Source organism: Xiphophorus couchianus, chromosome 22 (genome assembly GCF_001444195.1).
Source record: "Xiphophorus couchianus chromosome 22, X_couchianus-1.0, whole genome shotgun sequence".
Classification (NCBI taxonomy): Eukaryota; Metazoa; Chordata; class Actinopteri; order Cyprinodontiformes; family Poeciliidae; genus Xiphophorus; species Xiphophorus couchianus.
In genome coordinates, this window is record NC_040249.1 from 20,412,565 (window position 1) to 20,438,104 (window position 25,540).

The window sequence follows — 25,540 nt, forward strand, 5'->3', positions numbered from 1 at the left end:
TGTATTTATTATAGATGTTTGTGCCTATGTTTGTGATTGAGTGTAAGACTAGATGTTTTTTGGTTTAGTTTGTGGATGAAGGTTGAAAAATGTCATGCACAAATACATATGGCATCTAATTGGGTATGGAAAAAATGCAAATCATGACAAACAAAATAAGCGTTGACAGTGTTGCTGGGTAAATGGCATTTTGAGAAAAAAAAAATCCTTTCCGAGTGACTTTATTGGGTTGTGTACTCTCTCCTCTACACACGAAATCCCAGTATTTTTCCATCAAGAACCGCGCGGCACCACGTGACCGCAGCGCAGGAGGAAGAAAAAAAAACACGCTGTCATGTTTGCATCCTCTCTGTGCATTAAAAGCGCCTAATTTGCAAGAAAATACGCAGCATGTCGCTACATGTCCTGCCTATGATGCTGCTGACACTGATATTTGCAGTCTCCCCGATATCTGCAGGGCTGTCAGTCACTCAAGAGGAGCCAAAATCTCCTTGAGGTCGCTTTCTAACCCCGGTGATCGCATAACCACTCCCACTCGTGGCTGGTGGAAAATTACCAGCTTACAAGCAACAGGCAAATGAATGGCGCTTGCGGTTCATCATATCGTTCAGCCCCTCTAGTGTTACCTGAATGTGACAGTCGCTGTCATTGCAGGGTATGTTGCCTTAAAAAGTAGCAGAACATTCACTCCGACGGGTTATAATCGTAAAGGTGGGCTTATTTAGCTAATTTTGTGAAATATGCCTGGGTTGGAATGCATTTTGTTAACTTATTAATGATATAAATAAAGAAAAATACCATTTGAATGAAAGGATATTGAGTTTGATGCGCTGAATCGTGCAGAAGTCCACTCTGCATGGGAGTCTGCCCTCTTTTTCTCTCCGGGCGGAGAAGTCGCGTGGGCGCTTGAGCGAATTGAAATAGACTGACAGCCAATGGGACTCTGAGAAGGGAGTCTCCGTCATGGTTTCAGCCAATCAGCGCGCTAGGTGGGCGGAATCTCGGTCCAAACTTTTACGCGGCGCCATCGGCTGAAAACTAAACCGAGATGGAATCTCCCAGTCTGAACCGGTTTCAACCGGTTGTGAGTTAGTTGCTTGAGAGAGGAGAGGAGGCGCAGGCACCACAACCTTTATACCGCCCCGCCGGAAAAATCACAAGAGTAACGAATTAATAAGTGAATCAAGGTTTTACTTTTATTTTTTCGTAAAATGTATCGGAAAGGAAGCTCGCTCGGTTTTCCGTAACTGTAGTTTTGGGAATCTAACATTCTTAGCAGCTAGGCATCATTCGCTGCTGGAGCTGGATTTAGTCAACGCTGAAACAGCAGCAAAAATAGGAAATCTTTCCAAATCAACAGTGAAGTGCTTCACTGTTAACCTTGTAGCTTCTTTTGGCAAACGCCGCTCTTTTGAGTCAGAGCCTTGGACTTTTAGGTAGGTAACCAGGGTTAAATGCAAACGTGCTGTGTTTTTTTAGTACTAAAATGCATATATTTGTAGGGATACGTATATATGCTGTTTAAACGCTACATTATATTGTCACGGTGTTTTTGAAAATAAGTGAATTCGGATAGCATTGCCAGCATCAGTAGGGATAACCAAGCAGCCATTGACTGACCGCTAGCTAGCGTTCGCAACTGTATTAGTTAAGCTAATGTTAGCAGTCAGGGGGAAAAGTGCTGTAACTTTTGTCATAGGGAGAAATTGTAGCAAAACGTGCGACAACGCAGATGAATAAGTAACCATGTGCTTTCTGGTTAAACCCTCGCCTCTCCCACTGACTGTAGCAGCATCCACTCCTGTGCATGATCCGAGCGGATGTTAAGTTTATGTTGCTAGGTGCGCATCGTAACCTCTGCTATCTGTATCCAAGCAATACCGGAAAGAGTTTCGCATCAAGAATAATGCACACCAACTTCATAGTGGTGATGAACCAGCTTGATAGTAACGTGTTTGCATGGGCGTCCTCTGTCTCTGGCATCCTTGGTGGGAGTGGTTGTAGTGAGCAGTGAAAGGACCACATGTGACCAGTTCGTGTAACGGCTAGCTGCAAATGGAGCGTCATTTGCGGGCTAATTATAGCATCGTGTGCGCGTTGTTTACACCCGTCTCGGCAGAGATATTGGGAATAACTTCCTACTGAGCTCCATGTCAGATTGAGTGTATATTTCTAGCCTTGGATTTGAGTTGGAGTCTGTTTTTGGACTGAATTCCGTTACATGCAGATGTAAACAATATGACGTCGCTTTGTATATCCGGCACGTGGCTCGTTAAAACCTTAATAAAGTGTGACTTTAGCCCTTGGTGTGTTGTAAGCAAGCTTGCTTCAAACCGCATGCTAAGGGTCCTAAAAGAGGAAACTGAAATGTTTGGTCTACACAAACTAAGCAAAATCACAGACTTTTGGATTTCTGTTGCTTGCTCAACTTTGCTAATCGATGTTGACCTATTTTACCTTTTAGTAGTCAAATTTTGCAGCCAATCACCTGTTTAATTTACATCTTCAATAGTTTTGGTGTTGTATAGTCCAGGCTGGGAATATCAAGAGTTGTTATTCTGCCTAATAACCTAGAATAAGCAAAGCTGAACCATAAGAAAGATGAATGAAATTTCTTCATCTATTCATCTTATTTCCTCCAAAACATTGTCTGACATGTGACACCATGAGTTTAACTTCTCAAAGTGACAGCTCTCTAAATGATGTTTGTGATGTTTGTCAGCTGTTTGGAGTCATTTCCTAACGAACGGTTCACATGACTTTGCCCACTGAGTGTGCTCTGTGCATTCATGACCCCCTCCCTGTCCTTGTTACAGGACTTTATGCCAGCAGTTATGACAATATTAGCAGACCATGCAGCACAACAGCTGCTGGACTTCAACCAGAAATTGGATATCAACTTGCTGGATAATGTGGTGAACTGCCTATATCATGGCGTGGGACCTCAGGTACGTTGTTGGATTCATTAACCCAAACCGGACCCGGAATAATCAACAATCTAGTTTCTCTTACTATATTCTCTTCTTTAAAATAAACTGTTTTGTTGGTATGAACCTTGAAAAATTCCCTCTGTTTTTGTATCGCAGCAAAGAATGGCGCAGGAAGTGTTGACACACTTAAAAGAGCATCCAGACGCGTGGACAAGAGTGGACACCATCCTGGAGTTCTCGCAAAACATGAACACCAAAGTAAGCTCGCCATAATTCAGAAAGTGAAGCTGGAAATGCATTTAATTTTGCTTTGAGGAAGATTTCTATTTGAATAAAACACATATTACAAGCTCTTTATCATGTATTGATAAAGTATTATACTGTGTTAGCCATTTAGCTTTGCACATATAACTCATTTAGAAAGTTGACCCATGCAGTAACTTGCAAAAGTTACAAAAAAGGAACCTGAACCACCCAGATAAACATTTGAAGCACATAAAAGCCAGCAGCTTTTCTCTCATGTACAAATCTGGCACAGTTTTCTACACTTCATGAGTAGAATAAAACAAATGTCATTTTAGTTTATGGCTTTGTGCACTCAGAGAACTGAATCCACCAACTTTCATTTTGTTTTTTAACCCTAAGAGAGCCAGAACTGCAAAACTGAAACTGACTCCAACTTTGAAAGCATTTTAAGTGCAGCTTCCTCAAAGTAATATGAACATATGCATTGTTTAAATGTGCTTTGTTTTTGTTTCTGTAAGATTGCTTTTAATGATTGACAATAAGTCGCTGATGTCTGAGTTGACATGTTAATAGTACTTTTCTAGGTTTAAATATGTAATTTGCCAAATGAGTAGAAGAAGAGAGGAAGCCAAAGGTAAACACCTTCAAACATTTGGCTTTTGGTCTGGAAATAAAGTAATTGTAACATATATTTTAATGTAATACATTCAGGTTGTGACTATTTGATATTAATCACAATGTTCCATTATGTTTATGGCTTGTAATAGGAAGAAAGAGGGTGTGTCATCCCGTGCATCTTGACACAGCTAGGCTTTGACGGCAGGCCTCCAAAAGGTCTACCCTTTTTTAAATTACTTTTGACTGAATTTTGTTCATCCATTTTTTTTCCTGCATCTGTTTCACTGGACAGAGGGGGAGTGCAGGCTGCAGTCAGTAGGATCCATTGTCCTGAGACAATTTTTAAATGATTTAATTTCAGCTGTAGGGATCACGGCTCTGTTCCTGACTACGCTCTCTTCTTTACTTCTCATCTTTCCTTTTATTCCCTTTTCTTTTCTTTACCTCAATTAAATAAAAAAAAAAATGGCCAGAACCTTTTATGGTAGCAATTGTTAGAAAAGATTTGGGAGTTTCTCTTCTTGCCTCCTGTGCTGGATTTGCACTTTCGGAGTTAAAGGTGAAATAAAAATGCATCAATCCATGTGTTCTGCCATTCAGTTGACACCTGTGAGTGTTGCACTGTCACAGGAGATTTCACCTTTAATCTCTCAGCATATATTATCTGTAGCACTTTGGTGATCCTGCTTTAATAACATCCTATTCTACAAGTCTTTCCTTTATTTTTTTCCCCCTCTAAAATTCATGTTCTCTTGAACTGATGATCCCTACCGTTGAAACAGTCAACTCAAGAAACAGTGATATCTCTGAAGTAAATGTTTTATTTGCCTTTTTTGTACGTAGAACTTAACCTGCGGCTGGTCTCGCTGTTCCTTATGATGCACCAGATAAAGAAACATAGTTTGGGTTATAAATGATGAAATTAAGTAACAATTCAACACACTTAAGTTGGAAAAAAGGCCTGATCTTGGATTGGGTATCAAAAACATTGCATTGTTTGGAGCTAATTTCCGAATAAGGATCTTTATGCTGGGATTAGTAGATAATATTTTCTAAAATAAAAATCCATTAGGCTTTATTTTCCTGTTTAGGTCTGGTTTTGTTCACACCTCAACCTTTTTAACTGAATCTGAGGACAGGCACATATCTTATGCAACAGTGACCTCTTTTTTAAAGTGTACAAGTAATGTGCTATAAAATGTAAAAGTGTTGGTTTCTATAGAAATTAATGGGAGTAAAATGGTGCCACTCTGTAGAGGAATCAATTCAGTCATGCCCATGTAGATTTATTTAAAATTAACATGGGGTATGTATTTATATCATTGCAATGGTGACGGATTTCCCTCCATTTTTTTGTTTTAACATTGTTAGCTGATTTACAGTGTTCACAGTTCAATATTCACAGATTTTTTTCCCCCTAGTTCTTGGAAAGCATGCCTGTTTTGCACATTTTGTTCTTAAAGCAAATATGAAATATTCCAAAGAAAATCCAGATTGGGAAGCTGAAATACAGAGGCACAACACTACTCGACACCAGCCAATCCAGGAGCGGCATTTATTTACTTTGGCTCTGATTGACTGTAGATAAGGAAGCCTGTGATTCTTAGCTTCTGCTGTAGCACCAAGACGCCTTTCACTGTGCACATTACTGCTTAATAAAGTTTAATTTGGTGATTTCAACTATTAGAACAGGCAGTTTTAAGCATTTTTAAATGCTTTTAGAATTTGAAGTATAAATACTTTAAATCAAATCTGCAAGTTTGCAGATTTTGCAGCTCTGACCTCTAATCCCCCCAATCCCACTGTACCACTTAATAATATTTTCTGCACTCATTAATAGATTAATGAAATATTTCAGTCAGGCCACCATTGTGCGGTGAAACACCTGCTTTTTTTAATGTGATGAACTAGTTTTGTGTTCCTGCCTCAGTTCATGGGGTTGGGAGTTATTTTATTTTTTTATACCATTTAACCGTCCTGCTATGTTCTGGTAAAACTAGATTCACTTCCGTTTTCTTTTATGATTTCATGTAATATAAAGCATTAACTTGGATTGAAAACAATTTTTTTATTACTGTGGCATCGATAGACAAAGAAATAATTGTAAGGATAAGAATTCAATCAGAAGGTATATAAACTGTTGCAGTAAGATTACCATTATACCACTTTAAAATGTTGCATATTGCCCATGTGGGATAGAATTAAACAATGCACCATCAGGCCTGCATGATAACAAATTTAGCTAGCTGATAAATCGTTAAAACATTTTAGGGGTGTGCCATGGTGGCGTAGTGGTTAGGAAGCCTTGAGTCCTCGACGCGGCCGTCGCAGGTTCGACTCCCGGACCCGACGACATTTGCCGCATGTCTTCCCCCCTCTCCTTCCCTGTTTCCTGTCAGCCTACTATCACATAAGGGACACTAGAGCCCACAAAAGACCCCCTGGAGGGGTAAAAAAAACCCCAAAAAACATTTTAATCAAACCAAAGCACCAGACTTTTGTTATCCAGGTTTTGGTAGAAGTAAAGAAAAGAGAAAAACGTTAAGTCATGTACATGGAAATTATTAAGCTCGTTTTAATTCAACATAATATTAATTAGTTTGTTGCGACAGGCACCATACCAAAGTAAAGGGTCAGATTATGAGCAGAAGAAGAAAAGCCAGTGCTCATTTTGAAGACAAACAATTAGGACTGGACAATAAATCAGTAATGATAAATGCAGTGATAGACACATGATCAGTACCAATACATAGTCAATCTATAGAATATACACTAAACTCCAATCCAGAACTGCACAGCATTATGGGAGATGTAGTTAGAGGAAGCTGTTTAGTTGTTCAACCTCTCACGGCCACCTAAGTAAAGTTGGTGGCATCAACTAGCTCACTTGCTCTTTGGTTACCTAGCAACTCACTCATTCTTTGGTTACCTAGGAAAAACCTGTTGAGTAACTTGCACAGCTGCAGTTTCATTTTTCTCCACGGTGCCTCATAACTGATTAAACCTAAAACTAGCAAATAATGGCATGAAGTGAAAACTGTGGATAAAACAGGAAAGTTCACACCACCAGATGGGAATATTTCAGATATTTAAAACAAAAAAACTAATCAATAATTATTGATATCGACTGATATGAAATGTTTGTTGTGATATGCTTTTCAGCCGTATCGTCCAACCATATGTACAGTGATTAAATATTATTTTCTTCTTTTCATTCTCTAAGTAAAACTGTAAATTTTTGCTGGGGAATGCATTTGTTGAACTAAAAATATTATTATTTAAAGCTCATATTAGCCTACAATTTAGAGTTACATCAACCCCTTAGAAAAAACTTTGTGAAACTATCAGAAAAAGAATTGTAGATTTACACAACTACAGAGAAGGACATTGTCAAAGTCTGATGCAGACCAAAAATACAAACTCTGGTCCACCTACAAACCTAGATCTAACTTCGATTGAAGTGAACTCTTGCGTGGTTTTAAGGCGTCTGTGAATGCCAATCGGACCAGAAAGTGGACTACAGTGTAAGGTATTCTGGGTAAATACAACCAAAACAAACACACGAGTCTAGCGGTAGCGGGAGAAATGGCTTTTTGCAAAAGACAAAAGGGAAATCCTACAACTGTTGAAATCTGACGCCGCTCCGTTTTTGGTTCCTTTCAAGAACGAAGTTGCGTTTAGTGTTGTCTTCAGAAGTTTGTCTGGCGTTTCTTTTGGTACTTCTTGGTGTACAGGTTTTTCTAAGATTTTTCTTTGTTGGACACAGTGCAGCGTGGAAGCAAACCGCTGAAACTGAAAACATAACAAATGTTGCAACTTTGGTCCCCAATCATACCAAGTCTAGTGGAAAACTAGCCAAGAAAGAAGTCCCTGCTATATTTCTACAATGACAAAGGGGGGAAGTCATCCATCCAGAAAGACTTGACCTTACATGTGTAATGTATAAGTCACAGGAAATCCACAAATTCTGACTTGCAGATCCCGTTCTTGTTTTTAGGAATTATACCAGGTGTTATAAAGTCACCCTGCCTAATAAAAGTTTTCATCTAATGTGTGAATGTATAGATTCCTGAGTGTTTATTTATACGAAGGTATAGTCTGTCATAGACCTGTCACGATAACAAATTTTGCCGAACGATAAATTGTCCCAGAATTTCTTGCGATAAACAATAATACTGTTGTTTTGGACCATTTTCAAGTAATGTAATGGTATGAATGTAATTGAGTATATTTTATATAATCAGGAAAAACAACTAATTGAGATAAAAAAAAAAATTATTTTCCAAGAGTAAACTGACCAAGATGGCAGCATAAAACATGCAACAAATCCCAATTATAACGATGACGGCATAATAATGCAACAACAAATTCTCAAAAATTAATAAACTTTAAATTCTAGTGAACATTTAACACTGGAACTGGAAAACATTTTAAACATAAAAAAATATTTATATTTTTACAGACACTTCAAAATGACTTATGAAGTATCTGTGAACAAAATTATCCTTCAAAAAAAGGGCTAGCTGAGACCAAAATACCAAACTGAAAACTTTTATCCTCCAGTTTTTGGTAGAAAGAGAAATAATAAATTATGCAAATGGAAATTATTGGGCTTGTTTGAATTTATCATGCGATTAATTGATTTATTGCTTATTGTGACAGGCCTAGTCTCTCGTCTCGTTAAGTAACAACTTTCATCACTTTCTCCCTTATGCAGTTTTAATAAAGCTATGGTTTCATTTTCCTGAGCTATTTATGTCTTTTTAGCCTCAGTTACTTAAAAAAATTAATTTTGAAATGATACGCTGTGAAATATCCAATTGCAAGTTCTTGATTCCCAACCTGAGATGGCCTTTTGTAGCATTTTTGACCTCAATCTGAGGGGTCTGCGCTCTGCATGGTTAATAGGTCGGCATATGTTTTTGGTGCCTTTTGCTAACTGGTGCGACGCTGGAAGTAACAGCAGGACATCTGCAGCGTTTTCAGCGTAACGCTCTGTGTAGAGACTTTCATAGGCAAGGTGCAAAATCTGCATGAAATGGATCAGTCCAATCAATTTTAGAAATCCAGGCCACAACAAACTGTTTTTGGTTTGTATTAAGGTGACACAGTTCTTGTTCTCAAGTGTTAAAGTTTTTTTTCTTCCTTGCTAATGCTGCTTCCTTGTTGCATTTTTACAGTACTATGCTCTTCAGATACTGGAAACAGTTATCAAAACAAGATGGAAGATTCTGCCCCGAAATCAATGTGAAGGTAAGCGTTCATCCTGTGGTGGATGTAACAGTACTCGGCGTTTAATGCGGGTTTAAATGTTGTGACGTGTGGTTGCCATGTTGAAGAGTATTCCCCTGCTAAGCATGCTAGACTGTTTTCTGCTCCACTGGCTTGCACTCACTTTTGGGACCAGCTAGAAGAAAAAGCAACTAAAACTCAAACACTCCAGCAGTTTTTTAAAATTCACTTAGATTTGTTGGCATCTCTTAAAAGTAGTAGATGAATACTGTCACTATTTAAATGAAATGAAATGGTAGCACCCTGGCTTGCAGTTTTTATGTCAGTTTGTTGGGATCTGATGGTTCTGATCTGCTGCTTTGCCCTCTTGCTGTCATAGGGAGTGAGGAAGGGGTAGTTTGACGCAGTTACCCTCTCCACTGTTCCCTGTAGAGTCCTATGCAGTTTTTGGGAAATTTTCTGGTCACAAGAGAGACAGACTTTTCCAGAAATCTTAATGTTCATTTTTGCCTTGATGTGTAGCTGAGGTAGGTTTTTGGTAGAAGTAATATTAGGGCTAGGCTAAGAGATTTATTTATTTTTAATTACGAGAGTAGGCATTATATTATGAGCACAAACATGCAATATTACCAGAAGAGAGTTGGTAGATTAATAGAAAAAGTTGTTTTAATTAGAAAATAAAGTTAGAGCGTTTTTAAGATCTAATGTGAGCAGTTTGGCAAACCGTGTGGTTCTTTCTTCAAAAAAACTATTTTATAATTGTTTAAAAGTCCTTCCACTGATAATAATGTTATGATGTGTTAAAAATTAAAGTATTTCCTTATTTGTAAAACAAATGACAAAGTATAACTTATTGCAACTTTATTCTGGTAACATTATGACTGTATTCTCATTATTTCAACTTTACTCTGGAAATGTTTCAATTTATTCTCATTATTATGAATTTATTTTGGTGTGATTCTGACTTCATTGTCATTCAACTTTATTCTTGTAATATGACTTTATTCTCATATTATGAATTCCTTTTGGTATTACTATGGCTCTATTATCACACAACTTTGTTCTGATAACATTACAACTTTATTTTTATTCTTGCATTACTATGTCTTGTAGTAATATTACAACTATTAACATACAACTTCACTCTTGAATTATTACAACTTTAATCTGGTAAACTTTATTCTCGAATTATGACTTTATTCTGGTAATATTACAACATATTACTTACAACTTCATTCTTGCATTATTACAACTTTCATTTGGTAACAACGACTTTATTCTTACATTTTTATGACTTTATTCTCACGTTATGACTTTATTCTCTCGTTATTACAACTTTAATCAGGTAAAGATGACTTTATTTTTGCATTATGACTTTAATTTGGGATTATTACAACTTATTATTACAACTTCATTTTCATAATACTATTCTTGCGACTTTATTCTTACATTGTTGCGACTTCAGTCTCGTAATTAGATTTTTATCTTAGCCTGGCTCTAATGCTCCATCGTAGATTTTTAAAGATGCATAACGTCAGATGATGCCATGTATGTGCATTGTGTTGGTACAATAATCTGATTATGCTACTGAAAAACACCATAAATGGTTTAATGTCCAGATTTTAATTTCTGCCTAATTGCCCATCGGCTTGCTTTTTAAGCACCAACAGCTTTAAGGCCTAAAAAATAAAAAGACATAACTGATAATTGCCCTCAATTTTATTGTTTTGAAGAGAGAGAGAGAAAAAGAATTGGTAATCAATGTCAAATCAGTTGATTCTGCCTCCCTCCATTCTTCTATAAGTTTTCTAAAAATTCATTTTTCCCATTGACCTAAGACTTACCTGCTTCTGACCGTAGATGCCTGAATTTTGTTCAAGTGGCAAACCCAGTGCAGGGCGACCGGCAAGTATGTCTTTTCCCCCTTGTGTCAGAGTATTGCCTCGTTTTCGGCTCCTCTCACCACACCCCAGCACATCATTTCCAGCACAGCCAAAAGCGAGGGTGCTGAAACTTAGTGTTTCTTTCCTTTGTGTTTTTTCTTTTTTAAAACATACCTATCACATTGATAGTTTTGCATGTAAAAAAAAAAAACACAAAGGAAATGTGACTTCCACTGAACTGACCAGAATGTTTTTGCCCTGCAGCAGTTCAGTGGTAGTTGCAGTAAATATTCGTGGTTTACAATTGGCTTTGCAACAGTATGAAAGTGGAGGGCCACATCTTCTTTTCTTAAAAGTGTAAAAATGTGGGATAAGTTGGGTAGTTAGCTTGATGCCAGCAGATTGAGGGTTATTGTGTAATTTCCTTCAGGCAGCTCGTCATGTCAGAATATGTTGACATAAATGTTGTTGTTGGCGACGCTGACGCTCTCTTTCTGATGCCTTTGTGTATTTGCCAGGTATAAAAAAGTATGTTGTTGGGCTCATTATTAAGACTTCATCGGATGCTTCAAGTGTAGAGGTGAGTGAATCTTTAAATAATGTTTACATTTTGTTGTAGTCTAGGAAGTTAGCTCTGTTTTCTGTTTTGTGCCTTTAACATCTACACATTTTGCAACATTATTACAAATTTGTACATAACAGATCAACAAAAGTAGACATTACATGCTTTTTCAGCAGTTTTGAAAAAACTGTTGTTTTTAATATATGCATGAAACCTTTCTTTGCTATAAATAAAATACCTTTCAATAAAGTTTAGTGCTAATGTTTACCTCCAGAGATCACACAACTGGAATATTGTCAACCTGTGTGTAACTTAGCACAGCTGACAAGTTGGGAGGGGGGGAGTTGTTCAGAAGTTAAAAGCAGATTTAGCTTATAAAACGCCATCACGAGCTTTAAACATCCCAATAATGAAAAGATGGTGGACTATCTGAAAACCTGCAAAGACGAGGCCATCCAGCTGAACTGACAGGCCAGACAAGGAGAACATTAATCAAATTCAAAATCAATTCAGAAATACTTTATTTCCCAAAGGGAAATTAAATAGGAAAGCAGACAAGAGGCTCATGGCCAAAACCTGTTAGGAGTGAAGAAACCAATCGTAAACTTACAGCCAGAATTATAATGGAACAGTTTGGATTACAGCATATTAATGTGTTCCAGAGGCCTAATTAAAGCCCAGACCTACACGCTTAATCCAATGACAATGGAAAATGGGACACATTTCTGTTTCTAGATGTGCAAAACTAGTTTGAATGTGAGTTTTAAAGGTAGGGCTGAATCGATTAATGACGATTAATAGATTATTGAAATAGTCGTCAACTTATTCGGTCATCGATTAATCATTAACTGGAGTTTACAGAGTCAAAAAAGGCCATTTGCTAAAATAACATACTCAGATGAGTAATTAAGCCAAAACTGTACAAAAGATACATACATTTTGCATTTGAAACTAAAAAAACAACTTTAGTCTGTAAAATGTGTTCTAACCAGAACTTCTCAAACAGCAATTTTAGCTTCAACTGGTTCAAATTTTGCAAAAAAACCCCAAACCTTTAACTATGTAATTATTAAACTGTTAATCCAAAAATACAATCAATAAATAAAGCAGAAAGGGTTGAGCTTTTCAGATGTTTTTATAAATATTGTTTTACTTGCATAATTTGCTATAAATCATTAATCATACACTAAAGGAATGCATTTTAGGCAATACAATGTTTTACTTTCTTATTTAAGAAAGAACTTGAATTTGTTTATTTGCATATTTTAATTTATTTCTATTTTTATATTTATTAGTAAAAAGCTCAAATGTAAAAATCTATAGAATGTGCCAGTTTTTCTAAATCAAATAATTGTCAAATTATTGTGACAAATATTTGATGAATTGTCACAATAATCAGTAACTAAATTAATTGTTAGTTGCAGCTAGGCCTGCCACAATAAGCAATAAATCAATTTATCAATCAATTGCGTTTACAAATGGAAAGAAGCTCAATCGATTTATAGTTTTTCTCTCTTTCTATAAAAACTGGATAGTAAAAGTCTTCAGTTTGGTGTTTTTGTCTCAACTAATCCTGATTTTGAACAACAATTTTGTTTACAGAGACTCAATAATTCATTTTGTTTATTTTTGTTTTTTTTATTTTGGATATTTAAAGTGTTTTCCAGTTCCATTGTTAAACATGCAATAGAATTTAAAGTTTATTCATTTTTGAGAATGTGTTCTTGCATTATTATTACTTTAAAATAATCTCAAAACAACAATATAATCTTTAATCGCAATAACGTCTGGAACAATTTATCATCCAAGAAAATTTCTTCTGGGTAAAATTTCTGCATTCTTTCATAATTACTTCCTACTTTTTGTTTGTCGGTCACATAAAATCCCACATAGAGATAAAATATGAGTAGATTCCCAGCATATGAGTACTTGGAGAAAAGAAGCGGCAGTTAAAGAACCGGGTGGAGAACATGCAGCCTGCTGCAGAGTTTTCAGTCGCAGAAGGTCGCAGGGTTAAATTGGACGTCTCGGTCCGTCTCAGGGCGGATTAAAAGCTCAGATGTTTTGATTGTTCTTATGGGAAACGAAGCAAAACCTTTTCTGCTCTTCATTCTGGAGAGAAATGCAAAAATGTTAAATCCAAATATGGAATAGATGAGAAGCTGACTGCCTAGTTTGACCTTTAACTTTACTGAACTTTAAAATAAATGAGATGTTTTGTTTCTGATGTCATAAAGTCAACACCTGCACCATTTCATAAGAGGTCAGTATATCTTTAAGATAACATAAGAATAATGAGTTCTGTGACACCAAACTTACTGAAAAACAAGAAGGAAACCAGTAAGTTACAATTATTTTTAAGTATTACTTTGTGTTTGTGTTACTGGACAAACTGAACTGGATAGACTTTTAGTTTAGTTTGGATGCCAATCTAAATAATTATGTCCACACTTCCTCCACTCTAATTAAATTATTCTTTGCATATTTTTATTTTTACTCGTTTTTTCTTCTTTTTTGCTATTTGTCTAGGAAATGTTCTCTATTTTAAAAAACTTTAAGCAGAAGATGACTTTTTGAAGGGCTGGAAGTGTTTTGTGTTTGTAAAATTACTACAATTTCTGTGAAATTTGTCTGGATTATTTGTGATAGACCAACAAAAAAAAGGAGCATAACATGATTTTCAGCAGTTTTTCGTTACAAGCTCTTTTTTTTTCTTCTCCTGTTTTTACACTTTTTTAAAATTTCTTTTCCACTTTTCTTTTTCTTTTGTAACATTATTTTTTATAATTATTTTTTGCTATTTTACTTAATTTTTAATGTGTCATTTTTGCTCTGTTGTATAAAAAATGGTCTACGAATGACGTTTGATTGAAATAATCAACAAATTAGTGGGTGAATTTTTAGGAATAATGTTAGTTTACCAGCCACTGAAGCTTGTAATGTTATGATTACGGTAATTATGCTTATGATTTAGGTTTAGTTTAACTTTATAAACGTTATAAAGATTTGTCCAGCCTGTTACAAAAACTACTGGTTTAATAATTTAGTTTGTTCAACTTTATTGTATAAAAGGATTATTCATGTCCTTTTTTCTCTGTTGTAGAAAGAGAAAGTGTACATTGGAAAGCTGAACATGATCCTGGTTCAGGTAAGTTTAATAATTTTCTAAGAGTTCATGTTTATTAAATCCTCAAGTTTTGCATTTATATCATATTAATTTTGATTCATGTCACTTAAAACTTTATTTTCTGACCAATGTTGGTGCCATTATATTGTGAAACAGCAGACCAAATAAAGGGAAACAGAGGTGACAATGTTTTTATGGTTGGAATGATCGGTGTTATTCAGTATATTCTATTTACACCCTATTAAAAATATTATTTTAAATTGATTAGAGGAACATACAACCTTATTTAATGAAAACAAAAAGTAAACTATAATAACAACTTCAAGATTAAGGTAGTTTTATAGTTATGATGACAGTAGAAAACGTTCCTTTTTCTTCGACTGATTTTGATGCATTTAATAAAATGTGTTCACAGATCCTAAAGCAGGAGTGGCCCAAACACTGGCCCACATTTATCAGTGACATTGTAGGCGCCAGCCGCACCAGCGAGAGCCTCTGTCAGAACAACATGATCATCCTAAAGCTGCTCAGTGAGGAAGTCTTTGACTTTTCCAGCGGACAGATGACCCAGGTCAAGGCAAAGCACCTGAAAGACAGGTGAGAGTCGGACATGTTCCTGCTGCTGTTTGTGGAATGAATGAATGAATGAAGTCGCTGTCATCTGCAGCGCTGGGTAGAGTACCCAAAAATTGTTTTCAAGTAAGAGTAGCTGTACTTAAACTATATTTTTACTCGAGTGAAAGAAAAAAGTTCAACAAATTACCAAAGTGACAATAGCACTACTTGACCAAAATAGAAAGTTAAGTGGAAATTTTGGTATTTTAAGGATGAAAATGACAATAATTCATATAAGTAACAAAAAATAACAAAATCAGATAAAAGAAAATGTTTCCTAATCTGTTTCTTTCAATAAAAAAACTTAAGAAACTTTAACAGAAACTGCATGTGTGTGTCTGTGTCTGGTGAACTTTTGGTTAAAACGTGTTGGGGTTTTTTTTAATTCACTGGGTAGAAAATCCAGAAATTTTACTCAAGTAAGAGTAGAAATACTTCATGATGAAATTACTGAAGAAGTACAGAGTAGCAAAAGTACTAATAAAAGTAAAACATTTCAAAATGATTACTCAAGTAAATGTAACTAGTTACTATCCAATTCTGAGTAGAACTACTTCAAATATATTTTAACTAAAGTAATAGTAAAAGGTAGCCATTCAAGAAATTCCTCAAAAGTAAAGTATTTGGTAAAAAGTCTTCTCAAGTACTGAGTAACTGATCAAATTATCAATCATGTAATACTTAAAATTAACATGGGATGGACCAAAATATAAATTTATGTGAAATTTTTGGTATGTTAAGGAACAAAATGATTACAATTAGTTTTGTAACAGTTACAGGCAAAAAAAAAAGTGACAACGATAAATCAGAATTTATCACAATAAATGATAAACAATACGATAATCCCCCGGCCCTAATATTAACTTTATGCTTTTGTTGATGAATGCAGCCATTCCAGGATGAGATGAAAAACCGCTACAATCAGAAGAAAAAAATATCTTAATTTAACAATCCCTGCTGCACTGAATGAACATTAATTATTTACCTTATGAGCAAAGGTGACTAATACCTTTCTGTTTGTACTTTGCTGTTTTTGACTACAATAAACAAGACTGCTGTTAAAGTAAAACACGGCAATTAAACAGTTTATCATTTCATAGTAGCATCACTGTTACAGAAGTCTGTGTTGTTCTGGACTATAAATAGTCTTATTTTCTACACTATTTATAGTCTTGGAGTCTTCCATCAGGCGGTTAGTGATTCAAATTGTTTATTTTTCAAGTTACCTTCTTAAAAAAAATTTACAAGCTGTCTTGTTTGCCCTCAATAAACTGAAATGTCTCCAAAAAAGGACATGCTGAGCAAGCAGCAGGCTGACCGTCTTTCCGCAGGATTTTCATGTGAGACGATTGTCCCCTGAAAATCTAATTATGCAACAACTACATGTATTTGGTTGTAAGCAGAAACTTACAACAAAATACAGGACTGTTGTGGAGCTTTGGATCGAAGGTCAACCCCAATATCCTACATAAAAAGATTGAATCTAACGCTGGACTGATTTGATCAACACTGCACTCTAGAACCAACTAAATATCCTCAACATCACTCATTAATCTCACCGTCAGAGAAAGGTTTTCTATTAAACTTGAGATGCACTTGTGATTAAAAAAAAAATGTCTTGGGGGTAGCCTAAAGCTGGGGAATATATTTTAGCCCAAACTGTACAACTAAATATCTGGGTTCAATAATTCACAGACCAAAAATCCGCTTCTCACACTTGTGACTCGATGTGAAGAAGAAAAACAGAGAAGTGAGAATAATGAGAGGACTAGAGCAAGAAAATAAATCAATAATGTATCACAATAAACACATGATCAATATATGATACATCTGATAGAATATTCACTGAACTCTGATCCAGAACCGCACAGCATTCTGCGAAATGTAGGCAGAGGAGAAACTTCAGCCACTCAACCTCTCACAGCCAGCTGAGCTAAGTTGGTGGAATCAACTCACTCACTCATTCTGGTTACCTAGCAACTCACCAATTCTTTGGTTACCTAGCAACAGCCTGTCGAGTAAGTTCCGCAGCAGCAGATTTAAACTTTGCCTCACAACTGCTTAAAAATAAAACAACAATGGCGAGGAGTGAAAATTGGATAAAACTGGAAGGCCAGTGCCACCAGTTTTCCAGAGATTTAAAACAAACAAACGAATTGATAATTATTGATATCGCGATAAGCAATAAATCAGTTAATTGCATGATAAATTAAAACGAGCTCAATAATTTCCATCGGGTGATTTATTGTTTTTCTCTTTTCCCTCTTTCTACCGAAAACTGGATGGCAAATGTCTTCAGTTTGATGCTTTGGTGTCAACTAAGCCTTTTTTTTTTTTAAGTACAATTTTGTTTACAAAGACTTGATTCATTTTATTTGTTGTTTTTGCTTTGTTTATTTTGGATATTTAAAATCTCTTAAAGTTTCGGTGTTAAATGTTCATTAGAATTTAAAGTTTATTGATCTTTGAGAATGTGTTCTTCCATTATTATGCGATTATTTTAGTTGAAAATAGTCTCAGAACAACAATATTATCGCTAATCGCAATAACTTTATGGACAATTTATCGTACAGCAAAATGTATCGTTCTGAGGCAGAAATGTTTAGACCTCAAATATTTTTTCAGTATTTTGACACTAGAACATTTCAAATAAACCTTGTTCTTGCTGCGATGTATTAAATTAATTTGGGCATATTTTCCCTCAAGAAGAGGCCAAGGGTTTGAGAGGTTAAATTCCTCAGTCTGACCTTGGTGACTTTTTCCAACCTTCTCGTTTATTTTGTTGGTTTTATGAATGCTGATGTTCTTTAATGTCTTCTTTTCCTTTCAGCATGTGCAATGAATTCTCCCAGATTTTCCAGCTTTGCCAGTTTGTCATGGTATGATATTCACCCCATCTCCTTAATTTATGATCTATCACATACCAGTTTGGTTTTCACATGTTTTTGTCCTCGTTTGCCCTTTAGGAAAACTCCCAGAATGCCCCTTTGGTCCACGCTACCCTGGAGACGCTCCTGCGTTTTCTCAACTGGATCCCACTGGGATACATCTTTGAAACCAAACTAATCAGCACGTTGGTGTATAAGGTGGGGATTACATGAAGAGTACCTAATAAATGTACTCAAGTAAGAGTAGCACTACTTTTACTTGTTATTCTAGTAAAAGTAAAAAGTAGCCATCCAAGAGTAAAACATTTTTTAATTTAATATTTAAAAATTACGTCATCAAATGAACCAAAATATAAAGTAAAGTGGAAATTTTGGTATTTTAAGGACATAAATGACAATAATTCATACAGGTATCAAATAATAACAAAATCAGGCAAAAGAAATTGTTTCCAAATCTGTTTCTTTCGAGAAAAAAACTTATGAAACTTTAACCAAAACTGCAGATGTGTATCTGTGTTTGGTGAATTTTGATTAAAACATGTTTTTTTTTCATTCAGTGGGCAGAAAATCCAGAAATTTTACTCAAATAAGAATAGAAATACTTCATAGTAAAATTACTCAAGTAAAAACTATGGCTTAGTTTCAAAAAAGGAAAAAGTACAGTGTAGTAAAAACATATAATTGTCATTCAGTGTGGGGATGATTAAGTATGAGAGGGGCAGGAAATCTTAAGGTCGTCTTGTATCGTCTCCCTGCTGCTTTTCGATCAGATTATATAAAATTGCATTCAACGGGCATGATCATTTGTTTTATTTTTTTCTTCTGATTTTACCCTTGTCTGTTCAAAATAAATAATTAAATACTCCAAAAATTTAATTTCTTTCAAAAAAGTGACTAAATCAAAAGTAAATACAACTAGTTGCTACCCAACTCTGATTTTGAGTAACTCTCCCACCTGATACTTTTTTGTTTTTCGGTTTATATGAAACCCAGTTAGTTTGTTGAACATCTGAAATCTCCCTGCAGTTCCTGAACGTTCCCATGTTCCGAAACGTGACGTTAAAGTGCCTGACGGAGATCGCCGGCGTGAGCGTGAGCCAGTACGAGGAGCAGTTTGTTACCCTCTTCACTCTGACCATGTGTCAGCTCAAACAGGTGGGTTGAACCCAAACTTTTTTCATTTTCCTGCCGTCTGAGAGTCGGATTTTTACCAAGAAACGTCTCTGTTAAGATGCTGCCGCTGAACACCAACATCCGGCTGGCCTACGCCAACGGGAAAGACGACGAGCAGAACTTCATCCAGAACCTCAGCCTGTTTCTGTGCACGTTCCTCAAAGAGCACGGACAGCTCGTCGAGAAGCGGCTCAACCTCAGAGAGACACTAATGGAGGTGGGAGGAAGTTCTCAGGCTTTATTTTTAAGGAAAAAAGTCAAATTAAAGATGCAACGTCTGTATCTCAACTTGCCTTTCTCATCCAGGCACTCCACTACATGCTCCTGGTGTCGGAGGTTGAAGAGACGGAGATCTTTAAAATTTGTCTGGAGTACTGGAACCACTTGGCTGCTGAACTTTACAGAGAGAGTCCGTTCTCCACGTCTACGTCCCCCCTGCTCTCAGGCAACCAGCACTTTGATGTGCCGCCTCGCAGACAGCTCTATCTCCCCGTTCTCTCCAAGGTGCAGCACAATGTCGCATCTCTTGTTTCTCTTTTTGGGTTGAAAATGGCTAAGATTACGTATTATAAATGTGCACAATAAGTATAAAGACATACTTTCTCACCAATGGGTTTTTAAATGTCCATTTGCAGCTTTTGCATCTGATTCTTATCATAAAATCACTCAAGTCGTTTGTTGTGTCAAATTATCAAAAGCTCTAAAATAAAAGCAGATTTGTGCCCATGACGACTGTATGGGCTCTGAATGCATGATGTAACTGCTGTGCAGAGTTTTGAGATGTTGACAGCGATGCTTTTGCATACTTATTGTTTTATTAATGAATCATGACGTAGAGCAGTTGACACGGACGAGGTTGAGAAGCTTTAACCTTTTGAATCCTGCAGCGTCTCAACTCACAGACACACTAGAATTATTTGGCACCGCTGTAAGACGCGTTGCTGCCAAAAAGAGACCCAACTTGCATTGGCACTCATAAATCAGCACCCTCTAAAGTAGAGTAAATATTTCCCCCCTCTGGTAATGCCTTAAAGTAAATTTATACATCTGAAGTATGCATGTCCTGACAGATGATTTTTATATCCCGGGGCAGGTGCGTCTCCTGATGGTGAGTCGGATGGCTAAGCCGGAGGAAGTGCTGGTGGTGGAGAACGACCAGGGGGAGGTGGTCCGGGAGTTCATGAAGGACACGGATTCCATCAACCTCTACAAGAACATGAGGGAAACCCTTGGTATGAGCTGATAACTGGGCATCTGGAGTTCACATTCTCTGTAGGGATCCTTAAGGACAGATTTATTATTGCTCTGTCTTCAGGTTCTGCTAATTTAATCAGATTATTATCGTATGACATGAGTAAATCTGGCCTTAAGCATGGACCCAGAATGTTATTACACAGTTTGATTGGAGGTCGAAGTTGCAACATTTGTTACATTTTTCAGGTGGTGCGGTGAGCTTTCACACTGCACTGTCAAACAAACCAATCCGCTTGACAAAACTTTTTCCCCTCCTCGCCTGTGGGGGGCGCTACACCTAGAACCACTTAAGAAGGCAATGAGCGCAACTTCCTTCACAAAATGTAAACAAAAATGGATTAGTATCAGATTTTAGGGTCTTTGTCTTTGGTAAAAGACCATAATAAATTTCTCCTGCTAATGCTAGACTCGAGCATTTGTTTTGGGGGTATTTTACCCAGAATACCTTGCGCTGTAGTCCATTTCCTGCTTTTGGAGCGGTCTCTGGTATGCTTGGCGTTCACATATGGATTCGAACCAGAGTTCACTTCACCCGAACTGAAACCAAGGTTTTTAGGCTTACAAACTGAACCGTTTGAAAGACCTGTTCCCCTCCCCGCCTGTAGTGGCGCTGCACCAAGAACTACTGAAGAAAACCACACGAAAACCTATGAAGAAGACCTTCTTCACAAAATGTAAACAAATTTTAACGGTTGCCTTATTTCTCTGGTGTCTTTGGTTAAAAACAAAAAAACCACAACCCGTTTCTCTAGCTAGCGCTACACTAGCCCGTTTGTTTTGGTTGTATTTACCCAGAATTCCCTGCTTTATTGTCCACTTCCTGCTTTTGGAGCAGTCTCTGGTCTGCTTGGCGTTCACATATGCATTCAAATCGCTCCAGACTTCAGTTTAAGGTTTTTAGGCGGTTTGCTTTCATGCTGCACTGCGTCAAACAAACCAACCTGTTTGAAAAACCTGTTGCCCTCCTCACCTGTGGGGGGCGCTGCACCCAGAACCGTTCAAGAAAATAACACAAAAACCTCTGAGTAATTTGTCTCATATTTTCAAAGTTCTAGGTGACTTAACTATCTGTTGGTTTGGCGCTTTACTCCGTCTGACCTCGTGTCGCTTCGCCCTCCTGCAGTTTACCTGACTCACTTGGATTACGCGGACACAGAGCGCATCATGACGGAGAAGCTTCACAACCAGGTGAACGGGTCTGAATGGTCCTGGAAAAACCTCAACACGTTGTGCTGGGCCATCGGGTCCATCAGCGGCGCCATGCACGAGGAAGACGAGAAGCGATTCCTCGTTACTGTCATTAAGGTAAAATATACGAATCATTTTCTTATTAACATAAGTCTGGGGTGTCAAAATGTTTTTCAATAAGGGCCAAAATACCAAATACTTTTTTTTTATAAGCTCAGCAGTAAATCAAACAATATTTTAATGGAACAAAGAGACACTTTTTTGTCTTAATAAAAGCCAGTTTTCTAACTTTTTGGGTAATTAGTTGAACATAAAATAACTTAGTCAGAACGATTCAACGGCGATTTCTGAAACAAATGGAAGAAATAAAACCAAACAAAGCTCCTGATTATTGTAGAAGTATGCAAACTTTTACTTTTTGCATTTATTTCTTTAATGAGACAAAATAATAAAACGGATTCCAGAGGTATTTCTTCTTGTTAATTTTTCTAATCTTTGAGTCTATTCCCAGCAGCAAAAATAAGAACTTTATTTCATAAAACTAATATCAACAAGGTTTAATACAATAATTAATGTGGATGCTTATAGCCCTACTTAATATGAAATAAAAATAAAAATTTGTTCCTAGCAATTTCCGTTAAAGAAGAATTATATTTCTCATTTAAATTGATAAGTCGAGCAGAAAGAAAGGCTATGTTGTTACATTTCAGGTGTTGTTGCGCAACACCCCCCCCCTCCTTTCTGTCTCTACTCTCTCACTCTCGTACTTCCTCTTCTGAGAGGGGAGATGTGCTACCAGCTCTCCGTCTAACGGGTCCGTTGAGTTTCCTAAATCTGCTGGGATTTACCCTGTCCAGAACTGAAGTAAACTCTGTTTAAGCTGGTTTCGAGAAACGATTCGCCTGGTTATCTGACGGCCTACATCCAGGTGTCCCACCCTTCTTCCCCCTGTGAATTAGCCAGACTGAGCAGCCTACAGCCAACTAGTTTCACAGAGCACACCTGTTAACGGTCGCTCGTTCTCTATTTTACAACTTGCATTTGTTATTGAACCAGGTAGGTTTTAGTAACTCGGGCGAGTCCCAAGGATGTTGTTTTAAATATGGGCTACCAGCAACCTAAAAACATTTTCCACTTTTTCCTCTCCAGAATCAAACATCACAGCTATTTTACAACCATCAAAGAACTTTAAGGTGACTCATTAACTGAATGTCCACAACATATTTTAGATTTTCTTTATGCTAAATATTTTATTAGTAAGGCATTTTTGCAAGGGTCAGTACAGCTTAATTCAGTAGCAGAAATAATCAAATAAGTAAAATCAGTCATCTAGTCTATCTTTCCCTACTGCTGACACTGAGAACTAAAAAAGGGAACCTTTGAGAGAGACGGACGGAGTTTGGCGTTTCGAACCCCAGACCTGGCTTGATGATGAAGAAGGTGTTGCAGCAGGAGGAAGATGTTGATCGGCGAAGGCCAGGATCTCCGCAGGTCCGATGAGCTTCTTCTCCGCATGGATGCTGAGGTCACACAGGACTTGGTGCTGGCAGGAAAAAAGGCACCAGTTCTTCTTCCTTGTCTTTGTCTTCATCTTTGTCTTTGGGGTCAGAACCCAGCCGATGAGAGAAGTGCGATTCGAAGCCACAGATTGTGGGCCAGACATTTCCTGATGTCTGTGCCAATGTCTCAGGGTTGCTCAACCTCCTATGTCCATTGCCTGCACAACCTTTCACCTACTCTCTACCTCCAACATATCAGTGATGTTTAATTGCAGTTACACCTTTTTACACCATTTCAAGTTTAATGTCAAAATCACATTTATATCACATTTATTTTCTTTAGCTTCTCTGATTTAGCATTCATTTATAATTTTATAACCATTACTTATTAGTTACTCTTATTATGATCTTAATGTGAGTTATTACAGATGTTTTTCTGAAAAGAAACCAAGAATAATCCATGATTCTAATTATATAATACCAAAGTTACAGTTACTTGTTTTTCTTGTAAGTGTTCTCACAAATGTAAGTGTAAGTATTATTACAATTAAACCAATATTAATATAAGTATTTTACTTTGAATCTTATCCAATTACTAATAATGTTTAGATTTCATTCTTTAAAACTTTACCTTTAAACTAAGGAATAGTCTCAGCTATTTTTATAAATCTGCAGGCTGGAAACTTCCTCTTTTTCCAGGAAACCTGCTTTTCTTGTTTCATGACTCTCTCTGACTGACTATGATTTCTTATGATTAGATAGAAAAAAGTAGAATTAAAGCAAAGTTTGCATGAGACAAAAACAACAGAGTAATTATTGTAAAATGTACATTTTAGACACGTAATTTGGGTCTGTTGGTGGTTTTTCCCACCTTGTTGATCATGTTTAGCGTGCACTCAAACACGGCGTCGAAGATCTGCGGGATCTCGCTGGTAATGTGACCTCCCAGCTTGTTGACGATGGTTGCCATGGTGCTGAGAACCTCAGGCTCTCGGGCCGCCGGAACGTTGCGCTGATAGTCGATGAGGACGGCGTCCAGGAGCGGCGGCACGAAGTTTTCTCCGACCTGGATGGAGAAGAAATGCCGGACCTTTCAGTAACACCAGTGGAAAAATACTGGGGAGTGTTAAAACTGTGGTGCGTGGGCCATTTGTGGCCCTACGACTGATTTTGTCTGGTCAATCAAAAGCCAGCGATTGGTAATGATGGAAACGTTTTAAGTTTTATTAGAACAAATTAAAATTTAAAACATGGAAACTGTTAAAAGGTCTAAAACAAAGTATTTACGTTTTAATAAATACTTAAGTAGGACCAGAAATATCCAACAACTTTTACCAAAAGCACAAACTGGAGGCAACCAAACTACATTTAAACTCTCTGATTTTAAACACACAACTAGATTTATTTTATTGACACTTAAGTCTACTGTTGGGCCTAGATGTCACTTGAGTGATTCATTTTAAAGATAACTTTATTTATTATTACTGTTAAACTAAAATCTCCAGCATGGGGAAGTGGGATGAGCTCGGATTTTCTTGACACAGGCAATAAAACGTTTTTATTATTATCTAATAAAGGTACTGAATTATTTATTTATTTGCATCTTTTAACATCTTGTATATATAAAAAAAGTTTAAACAAAACGTTTGCCACATTTTTTAGTCTGATTATAATTGTTAGTTGCAGCTGTAAGTGAGAACACATCTTAAAGGATCTGTTGTGTTTTGTTTTTGTAGGATCTGTTGGGTCTGTGTGAGCAGAAGAGAGGAAAAGACAACAAGGCCATCATCGCTTCCAACATCATGTACATCGTCGGCCAGTATCCCCGCTTCCTTAGAGCTCACTGGAAGTTCCTTAAAACCGTCGTAAACAAGCTGTTTGAGTTCATGCACGGTAAAAATAAAGAACCAAAAGCCTTTTTCATCACCTGGTGGAGCTGAGGGGAATTATTTTTCAAATTTTTAAAATATATTCTGTCTTCTTCTTTCTCAGAGACCCATGACGGCGTCCAGGACATGGCGTGCGACACCTTCATCAAGATAGCGCAGAAGTGCAGACGCCACTTCATCCAGGTCCAGGTGGGCGAGGTGATGCCGTTCATCGACGAGATCCTGAACAACATCAACACCATCATCTGCGACCTCCAGCCGCAGCAGGTCAGCTCCAGACGATTATTAATCATGATTAACTGATTATTGAGTTGTTAGATAATTTAGTGATCGAATAATAGGTAAAAGGAGGAAACTCAAAGAAGACCATTTTGCTGAAAGAGCAGCATATTCAGATGAGTAATTAAGCCAAAATATGCATATTTTGCATCTAAGA

General features: G+C 36.9%; 1 protein-coding gene across 5 annotated transcripts in view; it reads left to right on the forward strand.

Annotated features, from left to right (window-relative positions):
• Positions 1 to 1,062: 1,062 nt before the first annotated feature.
• Positions 1,063 to 25,540, forward strand: part of xpo1b (exportin 1 (CRM1 homolog, yeast) b) — a 31,784-nt gene continuing 7,306 nt past the window's right edge. For 2 of the 5 annotated variants that reach the window (XM_028005910.1, XM_028005912.1), the window contains exons 1-15: positions 2,823 to 2,948; positions 3,087 to 3,188; positions 8,975 to 9,047; positions 11,428 to 11,489; positions 14,575 to 14,619; positions 15,014 to 15,195; positions 18,044 to 18,092; positions 18,180 to 18,299; positions 19,128 to 19,256; positions 19,333 to 19,491; positions 19,581 to 19,778; positions 20,368 to 20,506; positions 21,652 to 21,833; positions 24,952 to 25,108; positions 25,208 to 25,371. In XM_028005910.1, coding sequence (XP_027861711.1) covers positions 2,823 to 2,948; positions 3,087 to 3,188; positions 8,975 to 9,047; positions 11,428 to 11,489; positions 14,575 to 14,619; positions 15,014 to 15,195; positions 18,044 to 18,092; positions 18,180 to 18,299; positions 19,128 to 19,256; positions 19,333 to 19,491; positions 19,581 to 19,778; positions 20,368 to 20,506; positions 21,652 to 21,833; positions 24,952 to 25,108; positions 25,208 to 25,371 — 1,887 coding nt within the window. Of the gene's footprint in view, positions 1,437 to 2,816; positions 2,949 to 3,086; positions 3,189 to 3,943; positions 4,011 to 8,974; positions 9,048 to 10,886; positions 10,936 to 11,427; positions 11,490 to 14,574; positions 14,620 to 15,013; positions 15,196 to 18,043; positions 18,093 to 18,179; positions 18,300 to 19,127; positions 19,257 to 19,332; positions 19,492 to 19,580; positions 19,779 to 20,367; positions 20,507 to 21,651; positions 21,834 to 24,951; positions 25,109 to 25,207; positions 25,372 to 25,540 lie in introns of those variants that run through there. The other 3 variants (XM_028005909.1, XM_028005913.1, XM_028005914.1) reach the window with 3 other exon arrangements.